The 16505-nt window shown below is 42.5% G+C and overlaps 3 protein-coding genes across 7 annotated transcripts in view; 1 reads left to right on the top strand and 2 right to left on the bottom strand.

Moving 5' to 3' along the window:
• Positions 1 to 435: 435 nt before the first annotated feature.
• LOC121718211 (GTPase IMAP family member 4-like) lies at positions 436 to 5211 on the bottom strand. Of its 4 annotated transcripts, none has more exons than XM_042103133.1 (5): positions 5010 to 5211; positions 3585 to 3684; positions 2434 to 2535; positions 1559 to 2293; positions 436 to 1376 (listed from the first exon to the last, which is right to left on the bottom strand). In XM_042103133.1, exons 3-5 carry the CDS (start codon positions 2462 to 2464, stop codon positions 982 to 984), a joined length of 1161 nt encoding a protein of 386 aa, XP_041959067.1. In that variant the 5' UTR covers positions 2465 to 2535; positions 3585 to 3684; positions 5010 to 5211; the 3' UTR covers positions 436 to 981. The 4 variants fall into 4 exon arrangements, with proteins under 4 accessions (XP_041959067.1, XP_041959066.1, XP_041959068.1 ...); XM_042103132.1 differs by lacking the exon at positions 5010 to 5211 and adding an exon at positions 4149 to 4200; XM_042103134.1 differs by lacking the exons at positions 3585 to 3684; positions 5010 to 5211 and adding exons at positions 3483 to 3538; positions 4149 to 4167.
• Positions 5212 to 9812: 4601 nt separating this feature from the next.
• ntan1 (N-terminal asparagine amidase) lies at positions 9813 to 13835 on the bottom strand. The gene is made up of 10 exons (XM_042103145.1): positions 13588 to 13835; positions 13271 to 13373; positions 13113 to 13178; positions 12899 to 13007; positions 12613 to 12686; positions 12437 to 12490; positions 12296 to 12349; positions 11692 to 11789; positions 11151 to 11264; positions 9813 to 10967 (listed from the first exon to the last, which is right to left on the bottom strand). Exons 1-10 carry the CDS (start codon positions 13666 to 13668, stop codon positions 10773 to 10775), a joined length of 948 nt encoding a protein of 315 aa, XP_041959079.1. The 5' UTR covers positions 13669 to 13835; the 3' UTR covers positions 9813 to 10772.
• Positions 13836 to 14098: 263 nt separating this feature from the next.
• ddx17 (DEAD-box helicase 17) overlaps positions 14099 to 16505 on the top strand; it is a 10034-nt gene continuing 7627 nt past the window's right edge. Inside the window, exons 1-8 of one of the 2 annotated variants that reach the window (XM_042103078.1) lie at positions 14099 to 14258; positions 14471 to 14532; positions 14834 to 14990; positions 15106 to 15202; positions 15301 to 15434; positions 15535 to 15600; positions 15846 to 15987; positions 16284 to 16444. In XM_042103078.1, the coding sequence (XP_041959012.1) occupies positions 14489 to 14532; positions 14834 to 14990; positions 15106 to 15202; positions 15301 to 15434; positions 15535 to 15600; positions 15846 to 15987; positions 16284 to 16444 (801 nt within the window). In that variant the 5' untranslated portion in view covers positions 14099 to 14258; positions 14471 to 14488. Of the gene's footprint in view, positions 14259 to 14468; positions 14533 to 14833; positions 14991 to 15105; positions 15203 to 15300; positions 15435 to 15534; positions 15601 to 15845; positions 15988 to 16283; positions 16445 to 16505 lie in introns of both variants that reach the window. The other variant, XM_042103077.1, reaches the window with a different exon arrangement.

The following is a 16505-nucleotide window of genomic DNA, read 5'->3' as shown; positions in this document are numbered from 1 at the left end:
TTTAATGTGGGTCTGGCTCGCCAGGCTACTACAAAATGACTTTAATTTTTTTTTTTTTTTTGTAAAATGTGTGTTTGTCCCCAAGTTACCATTAGCTCAATTTTGTTTTCTGTGACACTGGAAACACACATTCTTGTTTCTGCAGTTGAAATGGTAATAAACTGTACAGGTACACAATCCACGTGCACGTGGACTAGGGCTGTAACGCGATTCAAAACCGAAATCGCGACACTCATATCCACGATAGGCTACTGTGTCGCAGTGTGAAAAGGCAAAACCGCAACACACCCTTTCTAGTGTTTCACGCATGCTTTGCAGCTTACGCGGCCGCATAAGCAACACACATCTCCCGCTTTACTTACCGGTAGCCTACGTTGTCCAAAAATAAATAAATAAATAAATATAATTTCATACCTCTCCTTGCTTTCATTGTAGACTATGTAGGCCTATTCAACTTTACCAAACAGTATAGAAGTAAACCCCCTCTCCTTGCCCCGATCTCTCTCTCGCGCTCCCTCCCTCTCCTGCTCAATGAACACGACTCAGCCAACACAATCCAAATAAAGCATTCACAATCATGAAAACAAGGACGCATAGAAGACGACTAGCTAAATTACTATTAAATCCGCTTAGCATCATTAGCATGCTACATATTTGTTTAAAACTCTTGCATTCTGATCATCTCAATACCAACGTTTCCCAAAAGGGCCTGTCCCAAGGAGAACAAGTATTACCTTGAAACACACATGGGAAAACTGAACAGTCCAATCAGTACAGATATATTATAGCCTACTATATATTATACTGTAATCCTCTGGTATTTAATCAAATGTCTAGCCCCCCCCCCCCCCCCCCCAAAAAAAAAAATAAAAATCAAGGATCGTATCGAACCGTGGGTCAAATATCGTGATACAAACCGAATCGTGATGTTGGTGTATATGTTACAGCCCTAACGTGGACAGAAAATTGCAGCACATGGTGTCACTGTTCTTTCTCCTTTTTACATGTTTTAGGAGAATGTGAACCGTCCCTTGGACCCTGCATTTTTTCTTGAGGATTCTGGTCTGTACCTCCAAAGACTAGAGTTAAGCTGGTGTTACCTTTTACCAACTTAGTTACTCCAATTACCAATAAGCCCATTAACAGGCCAATTAAAAAGCCACTGGCCATCCCTGTACATGATCCCAGAGCTCCTTTATCTGCTCCCCCAATTGCCCCCACAAATGCTCCCACGACAGCCGCCATTATGACCATTAACATCTTAATATAATATCTCGGAATTGTTACAAATTCCTCATGGTAACCCTGTTTCAGAGGTTGCAATTCAATCTTCTCTATCTCAGAATCCTGATGCTGGATTTTGCTTGTGTCAGACACTGTAAATGGGAAAAAAGGGCAAAAGTTGTAGTGGCATTACATGTGGGATACCCCTTCACGGATTGTGTGTTTGTATACAAGCACTTCATGACTATAATTTGGTTATTATTGATGTTCAATTTGTATATTTAGGCATGAAGTGGTTGTATATGAACAAAATAAATAAAGACATTATACTCACTGGTCGGTGGTAAGAGTTCAAAGCTTCCACGTCTTCTTAATGCCTTATCTCTTTCTGCCTCCATCTTCTGAAGTTTCTCTTTATACTTCTCCTTGAGTTCCTCCTCTCTCCTCTCATACATCTTGCTTTGTTCTACAATCCCACTTGGCATTCTCTTCTCAAACACCTCGTAGTAGACTTGGGGTATCAGGAAATCTCCACAGTTCTGCTCTACAATGTCCTCTATCTTCTGTAGCAGGTGGGAGACTTCATTGTCTCTCTCCAGTATGAAGAACCTCCCTTCACATTTGTCAGTGAGCTTCTTGGCACCCTGCACATGCCGATCAATGACAGACTTCTCCATCTCATCCTTACAGACAAACAGCACCATGGTGTGTCTCCAGGCCCTGGGTGACAGCAGCTCTACATGATGGGAGGCTGATTTCATCTCATTTGCTGAGGGAGGATCTCCATCCATGGATATGGGAAGAACCAGGAGCAGGGCATGAGGTCCTGGTAGACAAAGTGAGGTGCTTCGTATGATCTCCTGTTTGATGTGTTCAGGTGTGCGTTGCACAGACACCCTGTCCCATCCAGGTGTGTCCACCACAGTCAGTTTCCTTCCAGCATGTTCTCCCTGTCTCCGCACACAGAGTCCTGCTTCTTCTTTCTTGAAAGCCTTGCCGCCCAGGAGTCTGTTGGCCAAGGAGCTCTTCCCAGCTCCTATCTTCCCCAAAAGTACAACCCTCCGATCATCTAGTAAAAATTATTTTTGGAAAATAAATGTATAGCAATTAATTCATGTAGTATTTGTAGCATAATTCCTTCATAAAACAATTAAAAAATTATCAACATATTGGTTCCAACCATAACAATTAGTTTTACAGTATACACACCCTGTGCAGAAGAGCCACCAGTCGCCATCATGGGACTGCGCAATGTCCAAGGAACTCAAAAATCCATGGGGAATCTTAAGGCAATGAAGTCTCTTAATAACCCTGCAGAGGTAGTTCATAGTGAGGAGAGAGAGAGAGAGAGAGAGAGAGAGAGAGAGAGAGAGAGAGAGAGAGAGAGAGAGAGAGAGAGAGAGAGAGAGAGAGAGAGAGAGACAGACAGTGACACAGTGCAGCACTTCAGTAAAAAAGACTAAGCCCTCAAATATTAACATTATTATATATATTATATATAAACATTTCCCAGTCCCACTCTAAAACGTTTATGATATACACAAGGTTATCTCCTGACATGCTCTGTAACTCCTGCCTTCTTCTTACTGTTCTTTTGGGGATGAGGCCCCCTGCTGGCCACATGAAATTCTTTGAAAACTGTTGACTCGCAATGAACCCTGATTGTGACTATGGTAGACTGTTTGTTTAACCCATACAGTAGCCTACATGGTGCCTATTAAAATAGTTATCTTAATCTTTTTTCTACAGAGCCTTGGTTTCTTTTGATTTTATGGACTTAATAACCTTAGTTTATTTTGATAGCAAATTTGATGTTAAATGACCCAGACACCCATTTATGCATTGATCTCGTGTGGTAACCAGTTTGAGAAATAGAGATTCAGTTGTTATATGAATTTTATGAATGTAAAAACATTTTTAAAATGTCAGATGCATGTTGATATGAGATGGTTAACTAGTGAGTCAGTTCACCTTAGAAATGATAGTAATAAGGACAAATAAAATCTGTACCAGTTCATCATTCATTTACATGCACAAAAGCAACAAAAGCAACACAACAGCACAGCTAATATTGATTGTTTGACATTCCTTTGGCTGGTGAGAGTGCTTCTCCTCATTTTGTGTCAAAGCCTTTGATACAAAATGAGGGTCAAAGCAATAGTAAGAAAGATGCAACATGGAAAGATGTAAATGTATGGTACAGTATTTGACAGACGCTTTGAAAGACAACAAAAAAGGTTTTAAATAAACAAACTTACCTTGAAGTATCTATTTACAGCTCTATTTTCAAGGCTCTTACGGGAAGATCTATTTCCTGTAAATCAAATCATAAGGTGGCTGCTGAAGGTGTGACAGCTTACCTGGAATCTCTTAAAGAGACACACAGCAATTGAACTTGATTCAGGTGCCACTTGTCTACACTCACTGGTCATCTCATGTACTGTAAAGCCTCTTGAACCTCTTGAGACAAAAAACAAGTTAAAAATATTTGTACGTTTTCTATTACCTGATCTTTATTATCTGAGATGGTACTCTAATGCAAATTGTATGGTGTTTGTCACATCATAACCCTCCATTAAAATATCACATGTTGAGTACAAAGTACAAAGACTGTTACTTATTGACTATATTGACTTGTATTCTCTACAATTGCAGATATAGAAGGAAATAGAGGACAATAAGATCAAATATAACAAACCAAAACAAATCAGAGCTACGATTTCTAAACACTGGCCAGATAGAATGCTGGAATCACATTTGTTGCAATATGACCCACTTAACACATAAACAATATGTTATCTACAGACGCAACAAAAGTTTGCAGTCTGCAGTTTTCACTCTCATAATGCACGATTTTGTTATGAAGAGTAGGAAAATATCTTTGAGGAATAAGAATCTTTGAAACAAATTAAAAAAGAAAATACCTTTTCTTCAGTGCTCAGATTTGCAGTGGAAGTGGTGACATGGAGAATGTCTCCACTGAAAAATGGGTGGTGCTTATACTGTGGGTGGTTCTTACTAACAGTTTAACACAGCAGTAAAACTGAATGTCACCTGATCATGATTGCACTAGCTTATAACAATAGTTGTTTTTTAAAAAAAAGTTGTTACTGTTTGCATATGCACAGAAAAAAATAAAATAATTGTTTTCAGTAGTAATTTCAAAACCATTCGTTAGTTGGTTCACACACTCAGAACGAATGGTTTTGTAATTACAAACTGCTACATAAATCCTTCACTGCTGATTCAAAGTGCAATGGGTGTGTAAGTAGTTTGACTGATGTAGTTGGTGCTTGTTTCAATAAAGTACAATATAAAATAAATTAAATGTTTTATTTATTTTTGCCAACAATGCATTTATTATGAAATTAATTAAAAAATATAACACTTCATTTGGATGTGAAGTTACTTTTTGATTTACATGTAAATGAATATAGGCCTACTGTATGACTACTTTAAGTGATTTTTAAGTACCAGTTTCACTTAAAGTGAAACTGGTACTCTGCACAATGACATTTTAAAGTTGAATTTAATCTAATCTAATCTGAGAACATTTGTCTTGCGGGCTGTTCGGCTGGCTATGAATACTTTCCAAGATATTGCCAAAACACGGCTTCCAAGATCATATGTTTTAAAAGGCTACACAACTGAAATATATACGTTTTGTGTCAAAGCAATAGCAAGTATGATGCAAGAATTGGAACCATTAAACCTATCAACACAATTAGGAACTTGTGATTTGCAATGTGGAAATATTACGAAAACATTTAACCAAACAAACTTACCTTAAAGTCACAGTTACATTGATCTATTTCCTATTAAATCAAACCAAGATGGCTGCTGAAGTAACTGATTCAAGTGCTACTCGCCTTCACTGGTAACTACTCAGCACGTAGAGCCTCTTGACTACAAAAACTGCACTGTCTGTCAATATAATTTTGACAACTTGAATCATAATGTCAATAGAATTAAAAAATGTCAAACTAGCAACTGATCAGAGCCGGACAGTAACGGAGTACATTTACTTTCAGTTGACAGTAATTAACACCCTTTTGAACAATCTAAGCTGTGCGAACGTCAGAGGGCGGTCTACGCTGATGCATCATTAGTGAGATAGGAGGACAGCTGCATGCAATTCGTAGCAGCATAAAATTAGTGGCGGCCGCTGAAGAGTCAGCATAAGCGGCAGCCCTCGTTTCAGCCAGCCTCGGTTAAGACGAACGCGGTCAAGACAAGCAAGTTTACCTGTGCAAGTTCACCGAGCACAGGCACCGACAACGGCAAAATGTGCCGTTCCGCCATATCTGTTATCACCAGCCATTGCAGAAAACGGCATCATGCCAAAAGGGGCAGAAATCGCCTCCAGGAACTTAAACGGTCCTCACCGACAGAAACCTCCTTCTCCATGGGCTTGTGGAACTGTCAATCCGCAGTCAACAAAACGGACTTCATAGCTGGCTATGCCAACCACCTTTCATTGGAACTCCTTGCTCTCACTGAGACTTGGATCAAACCAGAGAACACTGCCACCCCGGCTGCACTCTCCACTAACCTTACACTATCCCACACCCCTCGCCTATCTGGACGAGGAGGCGGGACGGGCCTGCTGATCTCCAACAAATGGAAATTCACCCCGCTACTGCCTTCAAACAAATATGTCTCATTCGAATTCCATGCCATCACAGTGATCGCCCCAGCAAAACTCTACGTGCTGGTCATCTACCGCCCTCCAGGCCAACTAGGCGACTTTATTGACGAACTTGACACTCTGCTATCCTCCATCCCTGAGCATGACTGTCCGCTTCTTGTTCTCGGTGATATGAACATCCACTTAGATGCCCCAGGCTCAGCGGACTTTTTGGCCCTGTTCCACTCCTTTGACCTCAAACTGGTTCAAAGCCCACCGACTCACAAAGCTGGCAAAGAGCTTGACTTGATTTTCACTCGGAACTGCAGCACAGACACCCTCATGGTGACGCCTCCATCTTTCTGACCACTTCTTCATCCAGTTCAACGTCAGCCTGACAGAACAGCCTCCGGCTCCTCAGCCGATGGTCACGTTCCGCCGCAACATCCGGAACCTGTCTCCAACGCACTTCTCCTCTGTGGTTGCCTCCGGTCTACCTCCACTCAACACCTTCTCCTCTCTGGAGGTTAATGAAGCCACTGACTCGCTCTGCTCCACACTGACCTCGTGTCTAGACGAGCTGTGCCCTCTTACCACAAGGCCAGCTCGATCCAAACATTCTCATCCATGGCTAAATGATACCCTCCGATCGCAGCGCACCAAACTCAGAGCCGCGGAGAGGAAATGGCACAAATCCAAACTAGCTGACGACATCAGACACTCCTGACCTCCTTCTCAGCCAGCATCACTGCTGCTAAGACTGCTTTCTACAATGACAAAATCAACAGTGCTACAGACACTCGAAAACTTTTCTCAACCTTCAAATCGCTACTCAACCCTCAGCTGCCTCCTCCTCCATCCAGCCTTACTGCAGATATCCTCGCCTCATTTTTTACAAACAAAGTGGCGGCAATCAGCAGTCAATTCTCTACATGCCCACTCAACGCATCTGACTCAGATACCGCACTCCTACAACCTCTAGGGACTGCTGGAACATCTTTTTCAGCATTCACGCCTCTCTCCGAGAGTGAAGTGTCCAGACTCCTGACATGCAGCCGTCCTACCACATGCTCGCTGGACCCTATACCTACGAGCCTACTTCAGTCCATCAGCCCGACCATCGCTCCAGCTATCACACATGTGATCAATGCCTCGTTAACCTCCGGCACATTTCCAACAGCGTTCAAAATGGCCCGGGTAACACCGTTACTTAAGAAAGCTTCTCTCAACCCTGCTCAAGTCGAAAACTACCGCCCTGTCTCACTACTGCCTTTCCTATCCAAAGGCATTGAACGAGCAGTCTCCAAACAGGTCTCTGACTTCCTTTCACAGAACAACCTTCTGGATCCAAATCAGTCTGGGTCCAAAAGCGGCCACTCTACCGAAACGGCTCTGCTGTCTGTAACAGAAGCCTTAAAAGAAGCCAGGGCGACCGCTCGATCATCAGTACTCATTCTGCTTGACTTATCGGCTGCCTTTGACACGGTTAATCACCGTATCCTTCTCTCTATACTCGCTGACATGGGAATCTCCGGAGCTGCTCTCTCCTGGTTTGAATCCTACCTCACAGGACGCTCGTTTAACGTATCATGGCTTGGTCAGCTATCTGCACCTCACCATCTCACCACAGGGGTCCCCCAGGGCTCAGTGCTGGGCCCCCTCCTCTTTGCTATCTACACCACCTCCTTGGGACAGATTATCCGTTCGCACGGCTTCTCATACCACTGCTATGCAGACGACACACAGCTCTATCTGTCCTTTCCACCTGACGACCCCCTGGTTTCAGCACGGATCTCAGATTGCCTTTCAGACATAGCTACATGGATGAAGGCACACCACCTCCAGCTGAACCTCTCAAAGACTGAACTGCTGGTCATCCCAGCTAAACCTACCATACACCACGACATCAACATCAAATTTGACTCCCTGTCTGTTTCACCGACCAGGACTGCAAAAAATCTAGGAGTTGTTCTCGACAACCAACTAAACTTCTCAGATCATGTTGCCTCAGTCGCCCGGTCATGCCGTTTCGCACTCTACAACATACGGAAAATCAGGACTTACTTGACTCAAGATGCTACCCAACTTCTGGTTCAGGCAATAGTCATCTCACGACTCGACTACTGCAATGCCCTCCTGACAGGTCTCCCAGCCTGCGCAGTGAAACCACTTCAGATGATACAGAACGCGGCGGCGCGCCTGGTCTACAACCAACCCAAAAGGGCACATGTTACTCCGCTGCTCATCCAGCTACACTGGCTACCTATGGCGGCCCGTATCAAATTCAAGTCTCTAACGCTTGCCTACAAAGTAGTCTCCGGTTCTGCTCCCACCTACTTGAATGCCCTCATACAGACTTACACTACCTCCAGACCGCTGCGCTCCTCTGACGAACGACGTCTAGCTCTACCACCGGTACGCTCAAGCCAATCCAAACTTTTCTCATCTGTTGTTCCTCGTTGGTGGAACACACTGCCAGTTCCTACAAGGGCAGGGACATCCTTTTCCACTTTCAAAAAACTCCTGAAGACCCAGCTCTTTAGAGAACATCTACTCTCATAGCAACACTTACAACAAGTACAACAAGTCTTACTGATCCTAGCACTCACCAGCCGTTAAACTGACAAGTAACTGTTAAAATACAGCACTCACCGACGCACTTATTCTTACTGTACTCTAATGTGTTTTTTTTTAAACTGTCCTAAAATTGTGAGAATTGTTCTAAAACTTATTGTTTACCATGTTAGTCGCTTTGGTTAAAAAAGCGTCAGCCAAATGTAATGTAATGTAAAAATGTAATGTAATTTACTTGAGTACAGTACTTGAGTACAATTTTGAGGGATCTGTACTTTACTCGAGTATCATTTTTGGGGAGTACTCATGACTTTACTCAAGTACATTTGAGAGGCAAATATTGTACTCTTTACTCCACTACATTTCTATCCATAACCGTGAGTACCCGTTACTTCTTCTAAAAAAAATCTCGGAAACCCTCAATTTGTTGTTTCCCTCTCAAACGTGATTGGATTGTGCAGGCGCCACTGATTGGGACAGCCTATCAACAATAACCTTCAGCTTTCCGCCAAAGTCAACTCCATTGTCAGATTTAGATAAGAGACGAAACCATAGACGAAACAATGGATGAAGACGCAGCAGATCCATCCCGGGAATGTGCAAACCTGTGGCCCCACCTCACCAGACTATTTCAATTTTCTGAACAAGTTAATGATAGTTTTCATAGTATTTTGTATTTGAAATACGTATTTTAAATACATGTATTAGAAATACTGCCCATCCCTGGCAACATGGTAAAAAGATGAAAATGACTTGATTTTACTTTCAATTCCTTTTACATTTTCCAAGGTAGTAACATTAACATTTTTCATAACTCCATGTAGGACGTTTCTGTACATAAATGTAAGCACTGTGGCAGTAGTAATGCAATATTTAGAAAATGTAGGCTACTCTTGTACTCTTGATACTCAAGTACTTTTACTTAAGTAGACATCTGACTGTTGTACTTTTACTTGTACTTGAGTAAAATTTAGCAAAGGGTATCTGTACTTTTACTCAAGTAATGCAGCTGTGTACTCTATCCGCCTCTGCAACTGATCATTACATGATTTCATTGTCAGCAACAGGGTGATTATAATTTTGTATTAGAGCTATTCCTATCTTGAGCATTTAGTGTCCCTCTCCAGCCCTGCGCACATCAGAAAGGAACTTTACATCCAGATGAAGTAAAGTATAATATTATGGAATTAATTTCATAATAAATGCATTGTTGGCACAAATAAGTTTTTTTTTCCATTGCACCAAAAGTGGGTGTAACTGTTTACTTTTATCTTTTATGAAATATGCACCAACAACATTTTTTTTAAAAGACTTAGACATTTCACTTTTGAATCTGCATGAATAAATACGTTTCTTTAGACGAGTAGAGGAAACATGAACCAACACAGAATCTCAGTTGTATTTACTGTATTTACTATACATGTCTAGATGAACTGATCCAGGTACAGTTTCAAGTGAATACACTTACTTTCAAATAGATTTCTTTTTCTTCATTTATAGGCATTTGAAGATGAAAGTTATGAAGTTGCTTTGAAATCAGCTACATTATGTTGTGTGTGTGGTCTTCCACTGAAGATAGGAATTTAATTGAGATACTTGAGATCTTCAACCGTGTTTCAGTGTGGAACACTGAGTCGACACACTGAAATGCAGTTATTGCACAGAGCTCAAGTCCAGATAGCATTTACCATGCTGGCTTCATGACTTGGACACCACATACAGCAGTAACACACGAAATGTTGCACAAAGACTCAAGATGAATGATCTCTGAAAGTATCCATATAATGTTGCTAATCATTAGCCTTTGATACTCTGAAAGGAACTTAATGGTGCACGAGGCCCAGGTTTTTCTATTCAGAATCTGGTATGACTAGTGATTTATCATTAGCAGATCTTCCTGTTATTCAAGAAATGGTGTAAGTGAATCAATATGGTCGACACAAAGCACTTCCAATAAAAATGCTGATTGGTCTTAAGGCCCAAGTAGGTGTAACGTATGTGACAATAGCCCAAAACTGGACATTCTTGAGGACAAATTAGATGCCTCTACCATTCTTGCCATATTTTCAATGACTTTGAACTGGAGATTGGGGAAAAAGGATTCATGGTAATTTTTGCTCACGGTCCTGACAGTGGACACGCTCTGGTCCAGAGGGGGCACACTCTTCTCCATGCAAGGGGTCCGATTAGAAATGCACGCATTCAGAAGACCTGTGCTTGTCCATTCAAACATAATCAATCGTGTGTGTGTGTGTGTGTGTGTGAGAAGGTCACAGTGATTTTCAGGGGTTTAAGGAGTGAATGAGAGCTCCACAGTTCCTCCAGAGGGGCTGTCGTCGGCACGCTGCTACTGCTGCTGCTGCTGCTGGGGAGAAGGAGGAGGACTGCAGTCCCACCCTCCCTGCTGCGTGCGCCTGAAGACCTGGGGCTGGCCACCGGGGAAGAGGCTGTCTGCGGTGGGGTGGTTCAGCAGGAACTGGATGGTGGACTTGATGTGCTGCACAAAGTGTGGAGGCTCAGCCATCGGGGACGTAGACAGGTACTGGACACAAGACACAAACACACAGAAAACGAGCTTCCAATGAGTATTGGGAAGAAGAATCAATACCAGTTTTTGTGTGCAAACAGCAGTCTGTTTAGTGGTGTATATAAACACAAAAAGAAATGAATACCTCTAAGGCCACTGGGTTAGTTTAAGTGAGAAACGTTTACCGCTTCTTCATACCTGTAAGATGGTGTCATCATCCTGTGCCAACCAGAAGGCAATGTCCCTGTTGGGTGTCCACTTGCATGGGCCTATTTCCACTTGTTCCTTGCTTGAGTCATAGATCTCAACCATCTGAACATAACAAACCAACATTTCAATCAAAGCCAACTGGTTTTCCTCAGTATACCACCATATACAGTACATAGTCTTAAGGGCCATTCACACCAGGAACAGAAACTATAAAGATAACTGTAACTATAACGATATTAGTGATGTTATCATTTTAGGTGGACGCTGTCATTCATATAGTGCAATACTTGTTTGCTGTTATCGTTATAGTCTTGGTGTAAATGGCCCTTAATGGTGCCAGAAAAACACACAACCACTTATGAGATGATACAGCAAGGGCTAGACTAGAGCATTGTCATCTTATCTTGTTCTTGAAGGTGTAGTTTTAAATAACCCTAACCCTAAAAAGTGACCTAGAACCGGGCATCCCCAGACTCAAAAAATACAGAATTCTACACGTCTCCCCTTTGTCCTGTTGCTTGGTGATTACCTGTCCCCCGGTGAAGGTGCGTGCTGAGCGCAGGTCCTCTGCTGGCCCTCGGGTTGGAAACGAGGCCGGGAACACCTCGCCCGTTTTTACATTCACTCCTGCAGAGAGAAACCGATGCCTGTTGAGTTGCACAGAGAGCCCAGGGCAAAGCTGAACCACAACAAGGCAGGACGAGGAAAACACTACCCTCTACACGCTTTACAAGCATCACCCAAATGTACTTGTGCATTCCCAGAGCATGGGGAAGAGGAGGAAAGAGAATTACTGCAGGTTGTGGCCCCTCCTGCTTCAGCGCTATGCTCTGGTGGAATTCTCCTGGTTGTCTTTGTGCAGAATGCTGGCAGGAATTGCCATCATTGTGTGAGGATTACGAGAGCTAGTCTGATCAGCATTTCTTTAAATTCCATGTTTTCTTAGCCAGCTTATGTACGCCTTCTATTTGAGCCTTGGACTTGGGTGCATAAATACCAAAAGCATTTCTTCATCTGTCATAAGCACGGTGCTAAAGCAGTTCTGCCAGCAGTTACGCCTAGTGCCATTTGGATCTCTACATTGAGCTTTGCATCTTCTTTTGAATATGTGTGGTAGTAGAGTGGAGTTATACCTATTCCATACACCACTGGACGATGAACCCCCTCTACAACCTCGTCGTTCATTTCTGTAAGAGATGAAAGGTCAGTCTGATTAAGAACCAGAGAAAATCAAGAAATGAGGGTCAGTGTAAAGAGCAAGGGAAACCGCTGACCTGTGATGCAACATGTCTCGAGATGGATCTCCTCCTGCTGTTTCTGAAAGGCCGCTGAAATATGATGAAAAGTAAAGTACACATTAAACACACACATGCACACACTCAAATGTAACAGGAGTGAATCTGGCTTGGCTTTTGAATCAAACCACTGTAAAAGTGAGAGTGTATCGCACCCAAAAGACTAAGGCTGAGTTTGTGGGATGTTTGTGATTCATCATCAAATCCCCCAACCAGGTGAAGCTCATATCTTGAAACAAAATAGAGACAACACAATATCAAGGAAATGCACAAGCTGCCAAAAGAAAAGATTAAATCAAATTCCAAAAGGTTTCTTCTACTTTCAGTCTGCTGATTATAATATAGCTTGGTGTATTAGTAATTGCTGAATATCTACCATTTAAATGAGATAATTCATATGATAGTTCTCCAAACTGTAAAGCCAGGGTAGCATAACGTTACCTGCCATCCTTCACAGCACCGGTTAAGGAGGTGACAGCCTTCACTATGAGGGGCACCTCGGACCACGTCCTGGAGCCATCACAGTGAGCCAAACATGTTGCGCCACTCCCTTCATATAAACACACACTGATTACTGATTAGAAATACACATTCCACGATGATATCCTTAGCTAGATGATATTGCTTTTGTGTAGTTTTTTTTTTTAAATTTTACCCGTGTGTCGCAAAACTACTAAGTGACAGGTGGTTGCATCTGCAGACCCAATGATAGTGACAGATTCTGTGGACACACAAACACAGTTGATACCATCTGCCGAGGAATTGGATTAAATTCCAATGCAAACATTTTTGGAACATGGTTATGAAACTCACTGTCTAATGGAATTGTGGCTGCAAACTCTCGTTGCTGCACATATAACAGGCACTTCGGGTCGACAGTAGTCGGTGTCTTGCTACGGAACACACGAGCGTTTTCCTACGGGATTACAACACATAGTTTGAGTACAATCACGACAGTAATTTAGCAGTTATGCATCCTGAGGATAAAGACAAACACAGCCTGTCAAAGGATCAACATAACTCCGCCAAACGAAGCGCACTGAACCATTATCTATCAAATAATTCCACTTCCTCTGTAATATTAGCTTCACAAATGTCAGCGAGCTAATGACTGAAACGTTAACAGTTACCTGCAAGTGAGAATGCTTGCTGAATAACTCTGATGTTGAGCTCACGCGATCAATTTGCCGATTCTGCAAGAAAAGTGGCATTTCCTCATCGATAATATCCAAGATGTCTCATATTATTTTACGGCACCGCTTAGTGTTTACTAAAGTAGCTACTACTAGCTAAAATAAAACTACCCATTGCCTTCTTAATGCCACTTCCTTGTTGTTACGTTTTCACGTCCTCGTCCTGTTAATGGACATGTGATGCAACGCCGGCGTTTTGATTGGTTACTCAACTTTTCCCTCAAGGTACATGGCTGAAAACGCTAACTAAAATTATTTCTGATATTTCCTGATACAGCCAAGATTATTCACATTCGTATACACGGATATTACACAAATGCATAAACTGGTATTTCTGTGCCTGTTGTGCTGGTCAAATTTAGCTAATTCACATCACGGCCGTAGCAAGTACCCTACGCAAATTCCGCAACACAGTTATTCTCTATGCCAGCTCTATGCCGCGGTGTTTACTTGACAGCAGAAATATGCTACGTAAAATCTACAACTGTAAAGGGGTATGGCAAGTACAGGTTCCTCCATTTTCACATGACGTATTGGGAGTGGATCTTCGAACTCAACAAAAATATTCTGCAGCCTGCTTGCTGTCTAAAGTTATTGTACGATAAAAGGTAAAACGAGGAATATTTAATGACACCGTAAGACAATCCATAGAACAGGGTTAGAAAGAAAGAGGCTGACAGCAAAAGTTACACGCGCACGAATGCCGTGTTCGTTTGCAGGTTGCAAGTTTTAGCAAACCGCGCTGTCAGACATGTAATGCGAAGTAATACATTTCCCTTATTCAATTAACTCAATTTTAATATTTCTTATTTAACCACAGACAGGATTTACTCCAAGCATGAGAGGCTCATATGGGGACAGGGACCGTGGACGAGACAGAGGGTAAGAAAAACTGTTGTCAAAGTTAGACTAATATTAAACGTTTCCAAAGTCACTAATGAGTAGCCTACACGCAAATGTTCTTCAGAAGAAGCTGGTTTCGTTAAATGCGTCAAACTGATAAAAAAAACATCTTAAATAAAACTGTACAGTGTCATTTGTTTAGCTCATTATTGTCAATGATTCAAATGTTTTCGAACAAGTACAGAGGGCGATGGTTTATGAAACATGAAGCATAGGCCTACATTTATGGTTAATATGGAAAGCGGCTTGTGAGTTACATATGTGCCGTTCTGTCCACTAGGCCACGCTTTGGGTCCAGCAGTCGCAGGAGCCCCCCACCCCCAAAGTTTGGGAATCCTGGAGAAAGACTCAGGAAGAAGAAATGGAACCTGGATGAGCTACCCAAGTTCGAAAAGAACTTCTATAACGAAAACCAGGAGATCCAGCGAATGACTCAGGTTTTAACCTAACCTTATGTGAATATGTGTAGTGAAATCCTTTATGAATCATGTTTCATTTCAGCACATCTTAGACTGCCTCTGGTTTTTATTTGCTTCTGGTTTAAATTTTCAGTATGATTTGGAGGAATTCCGCCGCAAGAAAGAGATCACAGTCAGAGGATCTGGCTGCCCAAAACCAGTCACGCACTTCCATCAGGCACAGTTCCCTCGTTGAGTAGCATAATACTGCACCTGCAACATCACTACGCTCATATTCACAAAGCTGTTCCTGGTATTGACAGAAATCGTTGTATGCCCTTTGTTTTAGAGTATGTAATGGATGTGCTGTTGCACCAGAACTTCAAGGAACCCACTCCCATCCAGGCCCAGGGATTCCCCTTGGCCCTGAGCGGGAGAGACATGGTGGGAATTGCTCAGACGGGATCTGGGAAGACTCTGGCAGTAAGCAGCCCACTCTCCTTATATAAAGAGGTGGACAGTTGGACCTGGTCATCTGTCACTTCATGATATTGATGCTTCTCATATCGTCTCTGCATTATAGTATCTCCTTCCTGCTATTGTCCACATCAACCACCAGCCTTACTTGGAGAGAGGCGATGGACCTATTGTGAGTTGAAGACCATATTCATATATCACAGCTATCTTCGGCAAACTACATCATTGTCAATTACTATTTTGCCATGATTGGTCATATTTTAAAGGCATCTCTTAAATCAAACTCTTGGATCATGGCTTCATAATGTAATAAGACTAATCTGGTTATCATTTGTGCAGTAATAATCCACTGTTGGTTAGTGATATGGAAACATTGGAGTTGTTGCTCAGGGTCTCGCGCTCTTGTCTTTGCTCCAGTGCCTCGTGCTGGCTCCCACTCGAGAACTGGCACAGCAGGTGCAGCAGGTGGCCTATGAGTATGGGAAGTCGTCCCGCATCAAGAGCACCTGTGTGTACGGAGGGGCCCCCAAGGGGCCTCAGATACGTGACCTGGAGAGAGGTGAGTTGCGATGACTCTTCATCTTTCACACATCTACTAAGCTGTTATTATGAAAGGGCACTCCTTGTCAGTCCATCAAGGCATTATACAATTACTATGTCATTGTTGTTTTGTTTTGCATAACTTACGATATTTGATTTATGTCAACATATTTAATAATATAGCAATCTCCTGATTATTGTTTTGACAACTGGTCAATAACAACATAACAACATGGCTTTGCCTATTGAATAGGATAAGTGTGCAAATAATGCATTAATATGCAGCATGATTCATGCCACTGCTGTATCTTGTAGGTACGGAGATTTGCATTGCCACGCCAGGGCGTCTCATTGACTTCCTGGAGGTCGGAAAGACCAACCTGCGGCGCTGCACTTACTTGGTGCTGGACGAGGCTGACCGTATGCTGGACATGGGCTTCGAGCCCCAGATCCGCAAGATTGTGGACCAAATCCGAGTAAGTTGGAAGTAATGGCCACCTATAGGAGGAGTCTTAGCAGCTTGTAAAAATGTGTGCA

Source organism: Alosa sapidissima, chromosome 9 (assembly GCF_018492685.1).
Source record: "Alosa sapidissima isolate fAloSap1 chromosome 9, fAloSap1.pri, whole genome shotgun sequence".
NCBI classification, from domain to species: domain Eukaryota; kingdom Metazoa; phylum Chordata; class Actinopteri; order Clupeiformes; family Clupeidae; genus Alosa; species Alosa sapidissima.
This window is presented reverse-complemented; position numbering and strand designations above follow the sequence as displayed.